The sequence below is a fragment of the Papaver somniferum genome, unplaced genomic scaffold (assembly GCF_003573695.1).
Source record: "Papaver somniferum cultivar HN1 unplaced genomic scaffold, ASM357369v1 unplaced-scaffold_114, whole genome shotgun sequence".
In the NCBI taxonomy this organism is placed as follows: Eukaryota; Viridiplantae; Streptophyta; class Magnoliopsida; order Ranunculales; family Papaveraceae; genus Papaver; species Papaver somniferum.
In genome coordinates this window covers 841,295-860,347 of record NW_020620381.1, presented here as the reverse complement: position 1 = coordinate 860,347, position 19,053 = coordinate 841,295, and the positions used below count along the sequence as shown (strand labels likewise).

The 19,053-nt window shown below is 37.4% G+C and overlaps 1 protein-coding gene and 1 pseudogene across 1 annotated transcript; one reads left to right on the top strand and one right to left on the bottom strand.

Moving 5' to 3' along the window:
* Positions 1 to 9,766: 9,766 nt before the first annotated feature.
* On the top strand, positions 9,767 to 17,452 carry LOC113328703 (annotated as a pseudogene).
* Positions 17,453 to 17,676: 224 nt separating this feature from the next.
* LOC113328702 (UDP-glycosyltransferase 72D1-like) lies at positions 17,677 to 18,708 on the bottom strand. Its single transcript, XM_026575724.1, has one exon. The coding sequence runs from the start codon at positions 18,706 to 18,708 to the stop codon at positions 17,677 to 17,679; it is 1,032 nt and encodes a 343-aa protein (XP_026431509.1).
* Between the last annotated feature and the right edge of the window lie 345 nt (positions 18,709 to 19,053).

Here is a 19,053-nt window from a genome sequence, read left to right as displayed (position 1 = left end):
TCAAACTGATTTGGGACCATCTAAAAAAAGAGCAAACAATATTTTTCCCTTAATTTTAAAACCCACGCAACCAAATATATCTAGATGCTCATGAAAACAATGGCAAAAGGGTATAAACTTCTACCTACGTAAATTGAAGAAGCAGTTCTATTTTTCCAAAATTACAAAATAGTCTCCCATATGAACTAATAGTAAATCTCATCCAAAGGAGGACTCATTTTCCGTAGTTGTTCCTTCATCGTTTTCTGGCATCGACAACCTCATTTGCCTCACCGTTAGGCATCTCGATAAATCCACGTAAAGTTTTCCATGACTGAAAACTGACGTTTTTAAATCGATTCCCACGAATTTCACAGATTGTCCCTGAAACTTATTTATTGTCATGGCTTACCGCCAATCTTACCGGAAATTGCCTTCTTGTTATCTTCGGGTCAGTGATATCCTCGGGATGAATATCATGGGATGAATACCATATGGCCCTGATCCGATATTTCCTGTAGCTGAAGTAAAGTGACTGGTATAAAAGTTTTTAAAAAAATTAGTTGTACAAATTTCACGAGTATTCTGTCAATGCGCAGCTATGCTCCATAAATACAATTAGTTGATACGGGCTTAATGCAAGATCTCGTGGACCAACAGCGGAAGACCCAAACTCATTAAAGTACACATAAACATGAGCCATTTTTTGGGAACCATGGTCCTATTAGGTCACTTATCTACAATTTTAAGGGGTATCCTAAAATTTTATGGGATTACTAATTTGTCCCTTATCCTATTAAAATTAACCCTAACCTAATAACCATCTATAACTTTATCTAAAATAAAAACAAAAACTAAAACAAAACAAAAACAAAACAAAAACAGTTTTCTCAAGTTTCTCAAAACAAAAACACTTTTCCTCTTCTTCTTCCCCATTTCAACATCGTTTTCATCGATTAATCGTCGATTCACAAAATTTTCATCGTCAATTAATCAATCAAATATAAGAATTGTTCGTCGTAAGAGTACCAATCGACTCCTAGGAACAGGTCCCCCATTAGGGCATCTAGCAAATCTCCCTGGTGAAATTGTTGAAGAAGAGGAACCGAAAGTTAAGGGCATCATCAATTATAAAAGACGCCAGCCGCAACCTGATTCTGTCATGGGACCAGTTCGGAGGTATTTTACAGCAAACCCTTCACTTTAATTTGATTTTGTTGCTTCAGTCGAATAGAAATCATCAAAATAGGGTTTTAATAGGAGTTACAGAGCCATGTTCGGTTAGGTCGATTTTCCAAAAAGCCTAGTTTACTAACCGAACTTCCTGAAAATGAAGAACACGAAGAACAATTCGGTTGTTTTGGATTTAAAACTAAGCAACCGAACTCCATGTTTGGTTGTTTCGCAAAAAATTTAAAATCAACAAAGTAACCGAACTCTACCCTTATTCCCAAAAGAAGAAAACAAATCCAGTCTAACCGAACTGTATTGTTTTTCCCACTATGTTGAGTTCTCATATAACCGAACTTATCCAACACAGTTCGGTGGTTTCGCAAAAGTTTTGAAAACTACAATGTAACCGAACTTTACCCTTATTACGAAAATAAAAAACACAGTTCGGTTGGTTCGCAAAGAATTTTAAATAAGGGAAAGTAACCGAACTCCTGCCTTATTCCGAAAAAAAACAACAAATCCAAGCTAACCGAAATGTGTTGTTCTGGCCACTATGTTGCGTTCATAAATAACCGAACTTTGCCAACACAGTTCGGTTGGTTCGCAAAAGTTTTGAAAACTACAATGTAACCGAACTCTACCCTTATTAAGAAAATGAAAAACCAAGTTCGGTTGGTTCGCGAAGAATTTGAAATAAGGAAAAGTAACCGAACTCCTGCCTTATTCCGAAAAAACAACAAATCCAATCTAACCGAAATGTGTTGTTTTGTCCACTATGTTGAGTTCTTAAATAACCGAACTTGGCCAACACAGTTCGGTTGGTCCGCAAAAAGTTTTAAATAAGGGAAAGTAACCGAACTCCACCCTTATAGTTCTAGACTTTTACTCTTGTCAATGATTAATTCATCCATTTATCTTATCTTATCTTATCTTATCCATTTACTCTTGTTAGATTGTTTTGTTCCGATAAGCTAATATCTTTTGTTTTCTTGATTAATAGTAGAGGTAAAAAATGTTCAAAATCAAAGAAACCTTTACCGGAAGAGCTGAGAACTCCCACGCCTCGAGGAAAAATACATTTGGATGCTGGTTATCGTGGAACCAAAAATGCTAAGCATGGACGTGGGTCATTACTGGGTGTTGTCATCCAAGATGGTCTCAATAGAGATAATGTTGACAACGTTATGCAAGAAGTAAATGAAGAGATTGTGGAAGAGATTGGAAGTCAAGAACACAATCAAGGGGGAGAAGATGAACCATCTCAAGGAGAAGGAAATGTGGGTGGCGATGACAACGTAATCGAACAAGTAAATGAAGAGATTGTGGAAGAGATTGGCAGTCAAGAACACAATCAAGGTGGAGAAGATGAACCAGCTCAAGGAGAGGGAAATGGGGGTGGCGATGATGAGGATGGTGATGATGAGGAAGATGGAGACAAGGATGGAGATAATGATGATGATGAATCAGAGGAGGACTAGGATGAAGAGGAACACGCGGAAATAGTGGTAAAGAAACCTAAAAAAACGCTTAAAAAGCCTTGTGCTAGATATTCATACATTCCTAAGCAGGATTTGTGTTTTCCGCCAAAGAATCCAACTTATGGTACTCCAAGAGATGGCAGGGAGGTATTTATGGGATACAAAAAATCATGGGCTGCCAAGATCTTTGCGACAAAAGTATGGTTCAATCCTAACCATCAAGATTTAGATTTCTTAGTCATTTTATTATATTTTTTCATATATTGTTCTTTTATATATATATTAGTATATAAGATATGATGTTGTTTTTTTAGGATCATAAAAATGTTGTTCGTGTTTTGAAACGTCAGAAGAATAAGGTTTTGAATATACAAGATGAGTGTGATGAGGTCCGCTTGGCGGTATTTGATTGTGTACTATGGAACGGGATACAAGATGCACACCTAAAATTTGATGTTGTCACTGTTACTGCATTTGCTGAGAGGGCTTATCCAGAGACGGATACCTTTCATCTACCTTTTGGTGAGATGGCAATAACTCCGGATGATTGTTTTAGAATCACACCCCTACCAATTACAGGAACAAGTGTTCGAGATGGCTACAATCCCTCGATGAGTTATGAAGTTCTTGAAAAATTAGTCGAAAGGTGTCTAGGATGGAGCGATAGAAAGGCACAATGTGAGTTTAGGCGAGCTAACAACGAGCCTAAGGAATGTGATGAGTATAATGAGTTTTAGGAAGATCGCACGTACAAGAAGAAGTTGAAAAAGATCAAGCTCAAAACCTTGTTTGATGAGTTTTCAGGGACGAAAGATTTGGTTACTAACGGAAAGTTGGTGATGACAGAGGAGAAGATTAAGCACCATGTGACTGCTTATTTGTTATATCAACTTGGAACCATCTTCTTCCCTGACACTTCAGGCCACGTGGTATGCTCATTACCTCCAGCTAATGGACCCCTTGGATCAGGTGAACAACTATTATTGGGGCATTGCGGTTCTTTCATTCGTTCAAGCTGAACTCAGAAAAGCTTCGAGGCTTAGGAGTCTATATTTTGGAGGCTTATACACCCTTGTTCAGGTATCCCGTTAAATTATCGTTTGTGTGTTTGAATATATAAGTGAATGAATGTGTATTGTTACTAATCATATTGCCTATGTATTATTTGTTGCCTTTCCTCATAGGTTTGGTTGTACGACCACTTCCCTAAATTGCAATTATCTCATGCTCACTCTCCTTGGCTTTATGGGAAGCCCACGGCTGGCAAATATGAATTTTTGAACGCACAAGAAAAGAAAAAGGAAAAAAAAGGTGTTTGAGTTGAGGGAGACATTGGATAAGTTAACAGTGGAAGATATGGTTTTCCATCCATACAGACTTGCATCAAATGACGAGGTGGGTGATGATGATGTTATTCATTTCTCATTTGTTGCGGGTTATAATGGACGGTTGTTTTATCCTGGGGGTTGTACGATGTATAATCCTCGAAGAGTACTTAGACAACTTTCTTGTGTCCAAAGTGTCCCACAAGTGGAAAGATTCAACTTCAAAGTGAAGAAGGTCGGAACTAAGAACACCGAGAAGAATTTCACCCCCAAATACGATCCGAAGTGTGGCGGAAAATGATAGGTCGCATGTCATCCCAAAATATTTTCCTTTCGATTTTGTTCATGTTTCGGTATTTTTCGATAACCGCTCTTCCCATTTCATTGTCACCAAACTCTTCACCGACACCACACTTTGGAGGAGGGACAAAACTTAAGTGTTGCCAATGTGGATCAATATCGCATAAAGAGATTATGCCACGTTCATACTTAGCTATCATGTGGTGACAAGGGAGCCCCATAGAGTTCATCATGTTGCAAACACACACCTCTTCCGGCTTTGTTCCCCATATATCAATCAAATTCACCTCAATCATTAACCTCTTGATGCAAGCATGTGAAACATTATAGTGGAGTCCCTTGAATAACCGAAGGTCCGTCATATTCTTCATGTTACCACCCTTGTCTACAATCCTTTTGTACTTAAATATGCGGCTTTTTTGGAACTGTTCTTTAATTCTCTCAAATATCACGGTTAAAGTAACTCTCCATTGCGTTGAACACAACCACAAAATTATCGACACACCCAAAAAGATTTTTCTTCAACCGGTGGTGAGCAGATTCTACCAAAATTGTCGCTTGATTCCCAAAATGTTTATAGTTATTGGTAAAAGCATAAACAAAGCGCTCTTTGTGCGGTTCCAACCATTGCTGCACCACATACGTTATTATATCCTCCGGATATTCGGGGCTAGACCAATGTTGTCTAAATTCGGCAAGATTAAGATAATACTCTTCTTCGGTGAGAGACCAAGTCAATGCCTCCCATCCCCGGAGAAGGCAACCCATTTAGCGTGATTTATGGTGTATTCTTTATCGAATTTCTTTTTTGCTTCCTCTTGTTTATCAACCGGTATCTTACTAATATCTTCCAATCCTTTCCTCTTAGGTGGAAAAATTTGAGGCTTGCACCTATTCATCATATTGCACCATATATGAAATGTACAAAGCATATTATGTGCTAATGAAAAGACTTTCTCTATTGCTTTCATCAATGCTACGTCATTTCCGTAACGATAACCCCATCATCTCGGTAGATCGCCTTCATTTGTTGTAAATCCCAAGTGAAACTTGGTTCTTGCTCGTCCTTTAGAAAACAAAAAGCAACGGTAAACGGTGACTTCGTTGACGTACGACCAACAATGTTCAACAATGGCATATCGTATTTGTTTTTCTTGTAAGTGCAGTGCATTATAAGAACTTCATGGAAGGATTGAGCCAATTGAACACTCTTTGGATGGGAAATAAATAGATGAGTTATTTCTTCTTCCGGACCTACCTTCTTTTGAACCGCGTAGCCTTTCTCTTGAGCCGAAAAAAAACAGTTGTTGCATAACTTTTCTATTGTTCCATTCATTCCTTTTAATCGTCTCAATTGCATTGTAAATGGTGGACAAAGATGATATGTTGCCCGGGTTATCTTGCTTTAATAAGCGAAGCATTGTGGAAGGTGGAACACACGATTTCCTATACTCGGCTATTTTTTCCATTTCTCGAGGAGTGATCCTTGCGGCCATTGCATGCCCTTCAAGATCATCCGGACGAGGGTGGTTATGACTACCTACCACCTTATCCATAGCTAGAAACCATTTCTTCGTTGATTTCCTCTTGCTAAATACAAGCATGAACGAACATTTGATTTTCTTTGAGCACGTTGTGTTCTTCCTATTTTTCTTTCCTTTATACTCATAAACCTTCCTCTTGTGACTAGCTTCGGGATCTTCACTTCTCTCACAAACCATTTCTAAACGAGTGTTGCTTTCTTTCCCATTACAAACCAAGACGCAATTGACTCTCTTGGCATGTGCTCTAGCCCAATTCTTCACATCAATAGGTGAGTCAAATTATAACTCACTAGCATAGTGATGAGATGTATCTTCGAACAATATACCAATCAGATAAGGTTGATCATGCATTGGTATTATCTACAAGAAATCACAAATAAGTTCGGTTACATAAAATTTTTATCGTTGAAACCGAACTATACGTTCGGTTTATTAAGTAATTTGGCAAGTAACCGAACAAACAAAAGAAAAAGAGTTCGGTTGTTTCGCAAAAAAAATGTAAAATTCCCATGTAACCGAACTCCAGGGTTAAAAACATAGAAATAATTTTTTTATGTAACCGAACCATACTGTTATTTCAATTGGTTTTATTAGTCATCCAACCGAACTCTGACCTATGAGTTCGGTTGTTTCACAAAAAAAAAATGTAAAATTCCTATGTAACCGAACTCCAGGGTTAAAAACATAGAAATTTTTTTTTTTGATGTAACCGAACCTTACTGTTATTTCAATTGGTTTTATTAGTCATCCAACCGAACTCTGACCTATGAGTTCGGTTCGATCGCAAACATTTTAAAACCTCCATGTAACCGAACTCTAGGGTTAAAAATATAGAACGAATATTTTTTATGTAACCGAACCTTACTGTTATTCCCATTGGTTTTATTAGGCCTAAAACCGAACTCTGACCTATGAGTTCGGTTCGGTCGCAAACATTTTAAAACCTCCACGTAACCGGGGGTTAAAAACATAGAAATAATTTATTTGTCTTGTTAGGTTCGGTTGGCTACGCTCTAAGTTCAAGTTTAAGAAACAACCGAACTGACTAATCTGAGTTCGGTTGGATCGCAGAAGCATGCAGTTTGCGATCCAACCGAACCTTATACACTTATATCAAATTAATTTGTATGTAAAGTTCGGTTCGTTACCAACCAACCGAACATAACGCTGAATGCCATAACTTCCATTGATATGGAGTTCGGTAACCTGCGTGTTTGGATCAAGTAACCGAACTACATCTTCAGATGAGTTCGGTTACTTTTTCATCCTCACAAGGAAGCCGAACTATACCTTCAGGAGAGTTCGGTTACATGTTCTTCACATAATGTAACCGAACAGTCCCAAATCCAGTTGAAAATTTATGATTTTTAGGAAAAATTTTACCAATTAAACATACGTTATCTAAGTTTGCGTCATACCTGTTTACCCAAATACTCATCCTCTGGTTGTGGTTGATAAAATCCATCATTTTCATCTTGAGTTTCTTCTTGAATAATACAATCACCATCTAAGAAATAAGCCAAATCCGGATCATTTTGAAGATTAACAAATATAGTATTAGAGGATGGAGATGAAGAATCAGATTCATCACTTGAATACTCAAATGGGGTGAATTGATTTTTTTTTTTTATTTTCCATGTTTTTCTCCTTCATCTTCTCCAACTCTAATCTCACAAAAATCCTACTCATAAAAATTCACTCAACTAATAATAAACCCATCTTTTAATTTAATCTCACTAATTGTTTTTAACTAAATTATTTTACTAATCATAACCTAAATTAATTAGGAGGATAGATTAGATATTAAATAAATATCTAGATAAGGGGTGACCTAGAATTACTTCCAATGTCTATACCTAAAATAGAACCATGGTCCCCAAAGAAACATCGTCCCCAAAAATTGGTTCATTACCTTCAGGATATTGGGTTGACCACCATTTGGACCTCTGATTTATTTCAAGCATCTGCATTGTTATTGCTTCCGCCACCGGAACTCGTGTCTTTATTCTAACCTGAATGTACCACCATTCTAAGGCGTATTTGGTAGAACTATATGATCAACTCTGATCAACAGATTTTCCTCCCGCAACATTATCTCTTCCTCCATATCTGCCACCTCACCACATACGTGAACCCCGACCACTATCAAAAGATTATGATCCACCCCAGCTATCTTTTTGATCCTTACCTTTATCATCTACAACCTCACCACCTACGTGAACCCCGACCACTATCAAAAGATTATGATCCACCCCAGCTATCCTTTTGAACCTTACCTTTATCACCCACTTCATTGTCTTTTAAAATTTCATAACGGTAACAATGCTTCTTAGCCAATCTATTGTTCATCCGACGCTTCCACAGAAGAAACTAAGAATATAAATATTTATTTACCTCTGAATTCACGAACTATCAACAGTCCTCTACAATTAACATTCTAATGTAGATGCAATAGTTTGTGTGTTAAAAGTCACCATCATCTAAACTTGTGGAAAAAATAATTGGTAAACAAATCAAATTAGACAAACTTCCTATTTGCATTAAAATAGAGTAGAAGGAAAAAAACACAAAACGCAGCTCTTCTGAAACTTAATACATACCAACCAATGTAATTACAAATGTACAGGGACAAATACACTATGAAACATGGAAAGATACAAACAGACAACGAAAACTCGAGCCTTCCTTTGTGGAATATGTAGCATGACTACTTGGATTTGTCTCCTTCCATTTTTATCCTCCCAGCCCCAAGAATTACGGTCACCCCTCATCCCCGTTGAAATATGAATGCACACAGTATCATATATTTCCGGGTAGATTTAATGGTCCACATAGTGACATAATTTTGTTTTATAAATAAGACTTAAGAGGATTGTTATTTTAGGTACTGGTATTGTGGAGACAAAGGAAACCATATTAACCATATAATATGAAACATAACATGCTATAATGAGTTGAAATGATTCGATCATGTATAAATATTTTGATACATGTTGATCATAACATGCATCAATTCTCTGGTCGTTTTTATTTTGTACTAACTTGAGCTTATTTTTTTCGTATGGCCTCTACAACCAACTAACCCAGACACCAATGCAGTTAAGATGAGTACCTTATGGGAGAAGGTCAACCCTGTAAAGAGTGAAAGTTGAAGTTAAATTACCTCGGATTAAAGCTGGCAAACAAGCCAAAACCCGCAGATAAACCCGTGTCCGGTCCGTGAAAACCCTAATCCGGCTTGGCTGGATTATAAACAAGCGGGGTTAGGGTAAAAGAAATGGTGGCTTGTTAGTAAGCGGGTTAACCCGTGCCCGACCTGTAAACCCGCAGGTAAACCCGTGTACAGTAAATTTTCACCATTGGATTATGTAGGACGGGTTAACTTAATCCTATCCCTACGTTAAAGAGTTAAAAACACTAAAGCCCTAACAGATCATTTCTTCTTCCTCTTTCTTTTCTTTTTTTCTCCCCACCGTCTTCTCCTGCGGCTGCGACACCCTCCTCAGTCCTCAGTCCTCCTCAGTTCTCACAAAACACAAATCAGTCATACATATTTACAGACAGACGCTTCACCGCCGGTCCACCACCACCACCGCCGCTTCACAAAACTCTTTTTCTCTTGATTTTCGATGGAGTTCTGAGTTTGAAACGAAAACAATGATGAATTGAAGCAAGAACAAGAGATGGGGGATTGATTTGAATTGGTTAACGGTGATTGTGTGGATGTTTAGACGGGTACTGGTGATTTTGGAAGAATATGAGATCAGATGTGGATGGATTCGTTAGAGTCTGTTGAAGAATGGGTCTCGAATTGATTCGAAGTTTGGCTGGAAAATCAGATGGGATTAATACAAACGGATTTGGGGATTTGAGGTTGCTGTCGATGTCAATTTCAGGCAAAAAAGACAGGGGATCTCGAGGCTGAGAAAATGGTGGTTGCTCTTGGTGTTTGAAAAGTTGGGTTGAGATGGATACTGAAGCTAGCAGCAAAGATTTGAATTTGAAGGAAATTGATGTTGTCGTGACTGGTTATGGCACTGTTTCAATTGATTTTGTGTTGGTGATTCAAGATGCATGTGAGTGAGATGATGGTGCTTTATGTGTGTTAGTGGTGAATGTAGCAGATGTTGTTGCAGTAGATTGGCAGATGATTTTTGATATTGCTGGTAGTGGTGCTGTGGCTGCACACTGTGTTCCTTTAAATGCAAAATTAGTATCAAATTATTGTCTAGTTTTGCAATTTTGAGTTATTATATTTTGATGTTAAGGTTTCGTTGGTGTGACTGTTGAATCTGTTGGTTGAATTGAATCAAAATATCAAATGAATTAGATGAACGTTAGGTTGCAGGGAAGGAGCTTTAGATGGCCTGAATGTGGCCGGAAATAGCCCAAAAATTAGAGGAAACTCCTTTCTGGCAAGTTGACTCAACAGAAACCAGCTAACCCGTGAGCCCGCAAGCTTTACCCGTTACAGGTGCGGGTTGGAGAAATGACCACCCGTGAAGAATATCAACCCGCAAGCTTTGGCCCGTGTAAACTCGTAACCCGCGGGTTGGTCACAAGCCAACCCCGGCCCGCCCGTTTGCCAGCTCTACCTGGGATGCATGGGTAGTTTAGTGTTGATTTAACTATAGAACAATCACAGGCCATTTAATCTCAAAACTCAACAACGGAATTGATTCAAGTGATTTACCTTGGATGAATGGTAGCTCTTTCCTCACAAATAAAAATATGCAACAATGCATCAAAAACTCAAGTTTACTAATAGTTAAAAATAAATAAATAAATAAATTAGAATTAAAGAAAACTATTCCCTCCGTTCTTTTTTAATAGGCCAGTTTCTATAAATAAAAGTTTTAAAAAAATAAGTCAGTTCCCTAATTGGGAAAGTCAAATGTTATTTTAGTTTTTTGGGACCATTTTTCTCTTAACTTCTTTTGATGACAAGTGTCATGTGGACCACTTCACTTTACTTCTTTTGCTAACAAGTGTCATGGGGACCATTTCATTTCACTTCTTTTATTAACAAGTGTCATGAGTACCACTTTTAATGATTAGTTCTCTTAATTTCTTTAAATTTCGCTAAAAACAAAACTAACCTATTAAAAAACAACGGAGAGAATATCAAATAAAGAACTTACATAGCAAACTGATAGACTAGTGATCGTAAACTCTAGAAGTTGTCTGAAGTTTGCAATTCATCTGGTTTTCGTATGTTCTTTTGATATCCACTGAAAATTCACAGAAAAGAATTTCATCACATATCAAATTTCAGTCACCAATAGCAACCTTATTATTATTCACATAAACTCGTAGTAGAAGTCTTCAAATTTGCATGACTGGAAATCACCCAGAAACTTGATAATAGCAATTGAAAAAGTAAGATGCATCAAATTGGTATGAATGGGAAGGAAATAATGATCGAAAGAAAATGTATTGGGAAGCAATAAAAGAGATAAAACTCACATGTTCAACCTGTAGAACGGATGTTGTTCTCGAATTGAGCTAGACATTTTACAGAGGGAACCCAATAAGTCTAGGAGGAGCATTTCAGTTATGTAAAGTCGCCGAATATTCAATTGGACTGGGAAAGTCCTGTGTTGAGAATCCACAGCTGCCAAAGGGTTTTGAGCAGTTCAGGAATATGACAGTTGAGAAGAATCAATTAAAAGAAAGTTGATGAGATAGGTACTAATCGCCGGTTTCAAAGATCATCCCAGATCTGAACTTCCACGCTATTGAGGAAAGAATTGAAAAGCATTGAAGTTTACCCTTGGGAAGATCATGGCCGCTAGTTAGAAAAGCCAATGTATCTCATCCATCCCCTGACACAGAAAACCCTCCTGTCATGTAAACATAGATTGATGAGTTAGAAGATATTCCCTATTATTTTATCTAACACTGATGACTTATCCTTGTTTGCAAATATTTCCGATGATTCTCAGGCTCAGAATTTGCGTTATGGGCATTTGCATTATACGCCTCGAAATTGTTAAATATGGTTGTCGGTTTGCCTTCCTGTTTTTGATGATAGTGTTTGTGAAGGGTGTGTTTATGGAAATCTACATCATTTGCCGTTTGGGGTTGGAAAATTTTGGAGAGCTACCAAGCTTTTCGAATTAATTTATTTTAATATCTGTGGTCCTACAAAAACCCTAACAGTCGTCACCTTTTGTGACGTCAACACAGCCACCATATTCACTCTAACAGGGCATGAGTGTCTATCACCTTATGCTTTGAGTTGAATCATCACTTAAGCCAAATTCCATTCATTTTCTTTCACTTGCACCGATAGAGTAGCTATTTCCGATCTTCTAGTAGCACCATAAACATCTTCTCATATAATTTATCCAAGTTTCTGAATGACTTGAATCAAACTGCCCCGTTGCCATGTTCACTTATTATCCCACCTTTTATAGAATATTTCTTCTTCCTCGATACATGACTAACACTTGAGATAGTTTGGTGTGAGTTATCAACCAATTCCAGACGGATTTCAGCAACTTTAAGAACCAACATTCTTGAGTCGTCCTCCATGTAGATAAAACATACTACAATATCCATATGTTGTATGAACGATTGTTACATACCACCATGATGATTTAAAACACTCTCTTGGAAATACTTGAAGACACAAATTGAACCAACAAACGATCTTCTTTTGTAAAGAAAATACCTTCAACACAAATCGTATTCACACATCAAGTAAAGTTGTTGAATATTTCTTGATGTTTTCCATTCTTTGTTCGACCTTGACCAGCTCATCATCTTCACGAATTATATCCATCCGCTGCGAACCAAGATTTTCTCTTCTTTAAAACCTCTTGTTCAAATTACCGAATCACAGCCATATTTGTACATTCTTACCGCACCACTTGTCGGGAAACCAAGGTTACATTCTTCTCGAACTGGCATGGTTCCATAGATATAAATTCCATGAAGCATCCTACTTTAAATAACTTAGCTCAAATCCTTTACTGACATCTTTATATTAGCATGATTGACAATACTAGCAAGAATATAACATATATGATAATGGAAATCACACAATACAAAAAGATTACGTGGTTCCCTATCCGTTGTAGGATATATCCGCGGAAAAAACCACATTGAGAATCTTTCACTGTCATAACAAGTTATATATTATATCTACACACTTTATATAACCAAGTAGTTATGTAACCCATTAGCAAAAAAGAAAAAAAAAATGACTTGGAAACAAAAAGACATATTACAAAGAGTTACCTCTTCCTTTGTTGTTCTTCCATAAACTTGCACCGTCATGGTTGCTTCAAATTAAGACAAAAACATAGCTTCTCCCATCTGAACCCTACAAATCCCAGAGTTCTCCCGTACCCGCTATTTCTGCAACTCACTCTTCTCACCTAGATTATGCCTCATTACCAACCATTGTAGGATTTAATGGTTGTGACCCTCTCCCCTTGATAATAGGACTGCCATGGATAATTTCCGCTCATCGTATAAGCCCTCTTATTTAATATATTCACGTATTAATTAGGAAACCCTAAACTTGAAAACCACATTACTTAGGAAACACCAAAAGTTCTGTTCTGGAGAATTCTGAATCTTTACGAAACAAAAGCCCAACCTTCAGAAGCTGAATAAACTGCTACATCTGCAACTACCTGTTGAGCAATTTAGATGCTTATACTTGAAGACTTGCACCAAATTTAAGCTCAAGGGACATACATTTACTGTGATAACATGGCCACTATTTCGATGATAAAAAACCATGTTTTTCATGGAGGATAAAAGCACATTGAACTTCGTTATCATTTCATTTGAGACGTCGTTGCAGAAGGTTCAATTGTGAATAAGTTTTTCCCAAAAGGACATCAAGTTGTTGATGGATTTACAAAACCTCTTTCTTATCCAAAGCTTTCAAAATCCGGGTCTTCTTTAGGTGTCGGGAGATTTTGCATGATGAGGAGTGATATATTTATCAATTTACTCAAAAGTTAGCTAAAATTTAATTAACATATCTTTTAACTCATTCCTTCACTCGTTTACTGGCATTGAATTTGTTAGATAAAGTTTAGAATTTGTGTGAAAATGGGACTTCCTACTAACTGTTTGTTTTTATGTTATAAAAAGCTGAAGGCTGTCAGTTTATCTGTATAAGAATATAAGTCCTTATTATCTTAACACAATATGATTTCCACCATTGTGTTTTGTTTTCTTCTGACTAACCTAACTCATTTGGATATTACTCACCTGGATCTGACTGAAATCATCTGAGTCATCTGGATCTGACTCAATATGTTTGTTTTTTAAGTCAGATCTGACTCAGAATTATGAGTCGGTGGTTTGTTCCCATGACTCAAGGTATTATTTTACCCGAATTAAACAGATTCGAATAAGGGATTAGGCCTGACTCGGATTTTGAGTCAGGTCTGCATAAAAAAAAAACATTCAAACATTTGACTCGGACCGAGTCACAGCAGAAAACAAACATACTCTGGCTATACCGATGACAAGGTGTTAGGTCTTAGTAGTACGCGTGTTTCATCAACGACTTATATTAGATGATCTTTACTGAATGGTGAGAGTGTGAAACGTGTGTTATTTGACGGTTTATGTTACATATAAGCCTAACTTTTACTTCCTCCACCACCACATCCATCTTCATCTCACATTTACTAGTCCGCTTAGAGCGTCCACAATGGACGAGTAAAAGATGGGGCAAAAATATATTTGGTTAGAAAATCAATCGCAGCGGAGGGGAGAAAAAGTATATATAGTCGAGATTTCTAGGATTCGGGAGTATATTTGATCTGAAAACCGGAGTAAAACTATATATAGTGGAGCGAAGATTAAGAATTCGTCTGGAGTGGAGCGCTGACATTATAACCGTTTGGAGTTGGACAAAGATTAAGTATGCACACGATGGCGGAACGAACATATAAAATCCGTCCATTTAATATAAACTAATATATTAAGTCACACACTTGTACCATATGTGGTGAATCATCACCAGGCCAACATATAAAGTTCGCGTTACTTAGGCGGACATTTAATATCCGTTTGACCAAATTTTGGTCCTTCCCCGTTATTTTCCACCATGGAGCAAATTGTAATTTTTTAGTTTATAGTTTGGTTTTGGTCTGTTGTTTGCTCGTATGAATGTGGACGCTTTTAGTTCGGCCGAAGAACACTCATTGAAGAAGAAGAAACTTGTCTGAATGGAGACATTCCAGGGATTCCGCTGGAATTAGTAGCTCAGTGAGTTACGATCTCATTCATGATTTAAATTTGGTATGTAATTTTGTTATTTACTGCTCTTAATTTGTTTCCTTAAAGAAATTGTTACTTAGTGCTCTTAATTTGTTTGTTTATTAATTGAAATCCTCTAGTGATCTTAGCTGTGTGTCCAATTTCTAGGATCTTTTTAACTTTCTACTCCTATTTATATTTTATTAGGGTTTTGTCAGTCCCTATAAATGAAATTATTTAGTAAAATCAGAGTTAGGGTTTTGATTTGTCTTCTGTCTCTATGCTGTTGAATGAAATTATTGAGTAAAATGTTGGTCCTAGGGTGTATAAAAGTTGGGTTAATTTTTTTAATTGCTTTATTCTCTGTTGTTGTCTGTTCTTTTGTCCTGAAAGTGGGGGGTTAAAACTAAAAGTAGTTTAAATTAATTTGAAAATGGTTGATTGTTAAATGTATTACATAGTAGTATGTTCTGTTTATGGAGACATAGGTAGGCTTGTGTATTACAATAGCAGGGTTTGGTCTAAAATGTCAAGCAGTATTGAGAAGAAGTCATTCGTTGTACGATAGATAGTTTATGAGAATTAGATAAAACATCCGCCACAACATGAATATCCTCTTTTTGAATGGAATGTTTTTTTCAGCCAGATTCCAGTCTGCAAGGGTCTCTCTATATGATGAAAATCCTATTGTGTTCCCTTTTATGGCACTAAAGAGAGGGGGTACGTGTGACTAATATGCTGTACAAGTATGCGCAAAAGATTACAACAAATACGTTACGATTTTTATTTTGGCCCTGTATGGTTTCGGTCTCTACCAATTGTATTTTTAACAGTCATTTTTTTTCCAGTGTTTGTTTTTTTCAGTCGATGCTTTTACCAGCACCTTTCATGTTCAATCATGAATAATGTTTATGTATAGTTCAACGATTTTTGTTTTGTTTTTACAGCAAATAGATTGTCGTGCCTAAACATATCTAGGATGGAGCTGGTGGGGGGTATCGTCAGACGGTTGACTGGGCTGGGTGTTGAAGATTCAGCTCCTAAGCGGTTGCGTTTGTCACACAGGGTGTCTAGACCTACAGAAAAGGTAAAATACCATTAATGTCAACAGTTATTGCAATATGGGAACTTAAGAGTCTGATAGCAGTCTGTGGTATGTGTGTAATTGGACTCATTCTTCCTGTGGATAGGTGGATGCCGTGTTCATTGAGGCTATTGGCTTATATGATGATCTTGACAAAGAGCTTAATAAGTTCGGAATGAAGTTGGGAAATTTTACAGTCGTCACTTTCCGGAGCTTGAAAACATTGTATCAGACAATATCCTGTATGCCAAAGTAGTGAAGCTGATGGGAAACCGTACAAATGCTGCAACTCTTGATTTTACTGAGGTAGTGCGTTCCTATTGATCACAGAAATAGACAATGTAGCTTGTGTTATGATTTTAGGTGTTTCGGTTGGGTTAAAATAGCAGTTCGTACTTTCCTTTTGTATAATCTTGCTAAGCCGTTACTCTCCTTGCTATACATTGTATCGGCAAACTATAGATTCTTTAGTGTTTTTGAACTGTTAATTGTATTAATTGCTTTTCCTTTAGGTTCTACCTAGAGAGATTGAGACGCATTTGAAAGCAGCAGCCATTGTATCCGTGGGATCCAAGCTCAATGAATTGGATTTCGACAATATCAAGGGGCTTTGTGACCAAGTGTTGTCTCTTTCCGAGTCTAGGGATCAGCTCTATGATGACTTGAAGATAAGCATGATCACAATTTCTCCAAATCTTACTGCTCTTGTAGGCGAGCTTGTTGGAGCACGGCTCATTGCTCATGCTGGTGGCTTATTAAACCTTGTTAATCAATCTTGAAGCAAAATTCAGATTCTTGGTAAGCCTCTCCTTAGAGCTCGAAAAAAAATGGTGCTAAACCAAATTGCGGGCTTATCAGGGATGCTTCTTTAATTGGTAAAGCTGCCCCTAGAAACAAGTTAAGTACGGCTAGGTCTCTGGCATCCAAGATTGCATTGGCAGTAAGATGTGATGCTTTTAGAGATACTCAAGACGACACCTTGGCTTTGGAGAATCGTGCAAAGGTAATGGATATAGAGTTTTGTTCTCTCTCTTTTTTTCTTTTTTTCTTTCAGAATGTGTCTTTTGAACTACTCTCTGATTTGAATGTTCTTGAATAGCTTGAGGAAAGGTTGAGGAGTCTGGAGGCAAGAGGTTTCGTTCGTTGTGCAACGGTTGGATTGGCTCCAGTTTCTTCTTTAAGTGATGCATGTTATGAGGTGTTTATCATTTACTGATGGTTCCTTTTTGTATGTAGAGCCATAATTCATCAGCTAATGCTGTACCAATGGAGAAAAGAAAGAAAGGAAAGAAGAAGGCTGAAAGAAACGAGGTTGAAAAGGAAGATAAAGCATGAGAAATCACGGCAGATGCACGAATCCAGACTGGCATAGGTTGAAGATTTTTTTTTCCCTCTCTTTTGAGTATCTCTTAATGAATCCAATGATGAAAATGTTATGTTTGATACCTGTTTATATCTTGATGACAGCTATAAGCATTTTCTTAGGATTCTGATCATAACCAAAAACCTTAGTTAATATTTTGTTCTGTAAATATTTAACTCTGGAGAGTTCTATGGATTTATTGAACTTCAGGATCTTTTGATTTGTAAAACGTATTTGATGAATGATGCACCAGGCTCTGCGCTCCGGTTTTCCATATATTTGCTATCTCCGATAATGAATTGTAAGATGAGCCTCCTTCATTCACAGCTTGAATCATCAATTTCTGAAGTTGTTTTGCTCTAGTTCTCAAATGGAAACCCCTGTGATCAGTATCTTCATTTCCTTCCTCGATTAACAACCTTACTAATTTCGCAATCTCTTCCCTACCCACGACTCCATTATCACTCTTTACCTTCACTCTCACGGCAACTCCGATCTCTTCTTCAAGCATTGCAGCGTTACTCGGTTGTTCTCCGTATAACGGCCATGCTATCATGGGCACACCATGGCAAATGCTTTCCAATGTTGAGTTCCAACCGCAGTGACTTAGAAATCCACCTACTGATGAGTGACTCAGTATCTCCACTTGTGGTGCCCATGAAGGGATCACCAAACCTACTCCACTGATCCTGTATTGATACTCATGTGGTAAATATTCATCAGGCTTATTACCCACACTGAAAGATGAAAACGCTTCTACTGGTTTTCGAGCCACCCATATGAATCGTTTTCGACTCAATTCTAAACCCCAAGCTAACTCTGTAGTCTGCTGGTTAAGCCATTTCATATATATCACTGATTCATGCGGTTGCTGGTTAAGCCATTTCATATACTGTTCATCTTTTACTACTTCTGCAAATGGTGCCCGAACAAGCGGACCGACCGGATATACACATGGAGTACCTAACTGTCGCAGGATTGGATCTTCTCGCAATGCTTTAATAGTTTTTGCCTCAAAATCTTGACTTGTGTTTAAGAGAATCCCATCAGCAAGCGGAAACCGGCTTGCATGGTGTAAGAACCATTGATACCCCTCAATCTTGCGATTCCTAACCTGCTCAACTAGATCCCCTGATTGAAGTGGTTTACAACCAGGGATTTGAATTGGCTCTTTGAGATCAACGAACTCACCTTGCACTTGGCTATCAAGTATAGGCAGGTATATCATGAAGGGGAATAAATCAGCTGCAGGACAGAAGAATATATATTTCGGTATACCAACTTTGTCAGCGATATCAAAACTGTCAGTGACGAAACAATCAGCTACGAGAACATTTACAGGGCTAAGACTAGCACAAGTCCGTCTTGGACCTTCTTCTTATCGTGACTGTTGACAATTAGGTGTAGTTGCAGAAAATCCTACTACACACCCCTTATGATATTATGATAATGATTTCTAGATATAATCATTTTTGTCACCTAATTATCAATATAAATGCTAGAAATATAAATAGACACAAGAATGTTTTATATGGTTCGATCAATGTGATCTACATCCATGGTTTTTCACTAT

Bases quoted from the DNA above. Each gene is read 5' to 3' on its own strand.
- LOC113328702 (XM_026575724.1), bottom strand. From the start codon at position 18,708: ATGATATACCTGCCTATACTTGATAGCCAAGTGCAAGGTGAGTTCGTT.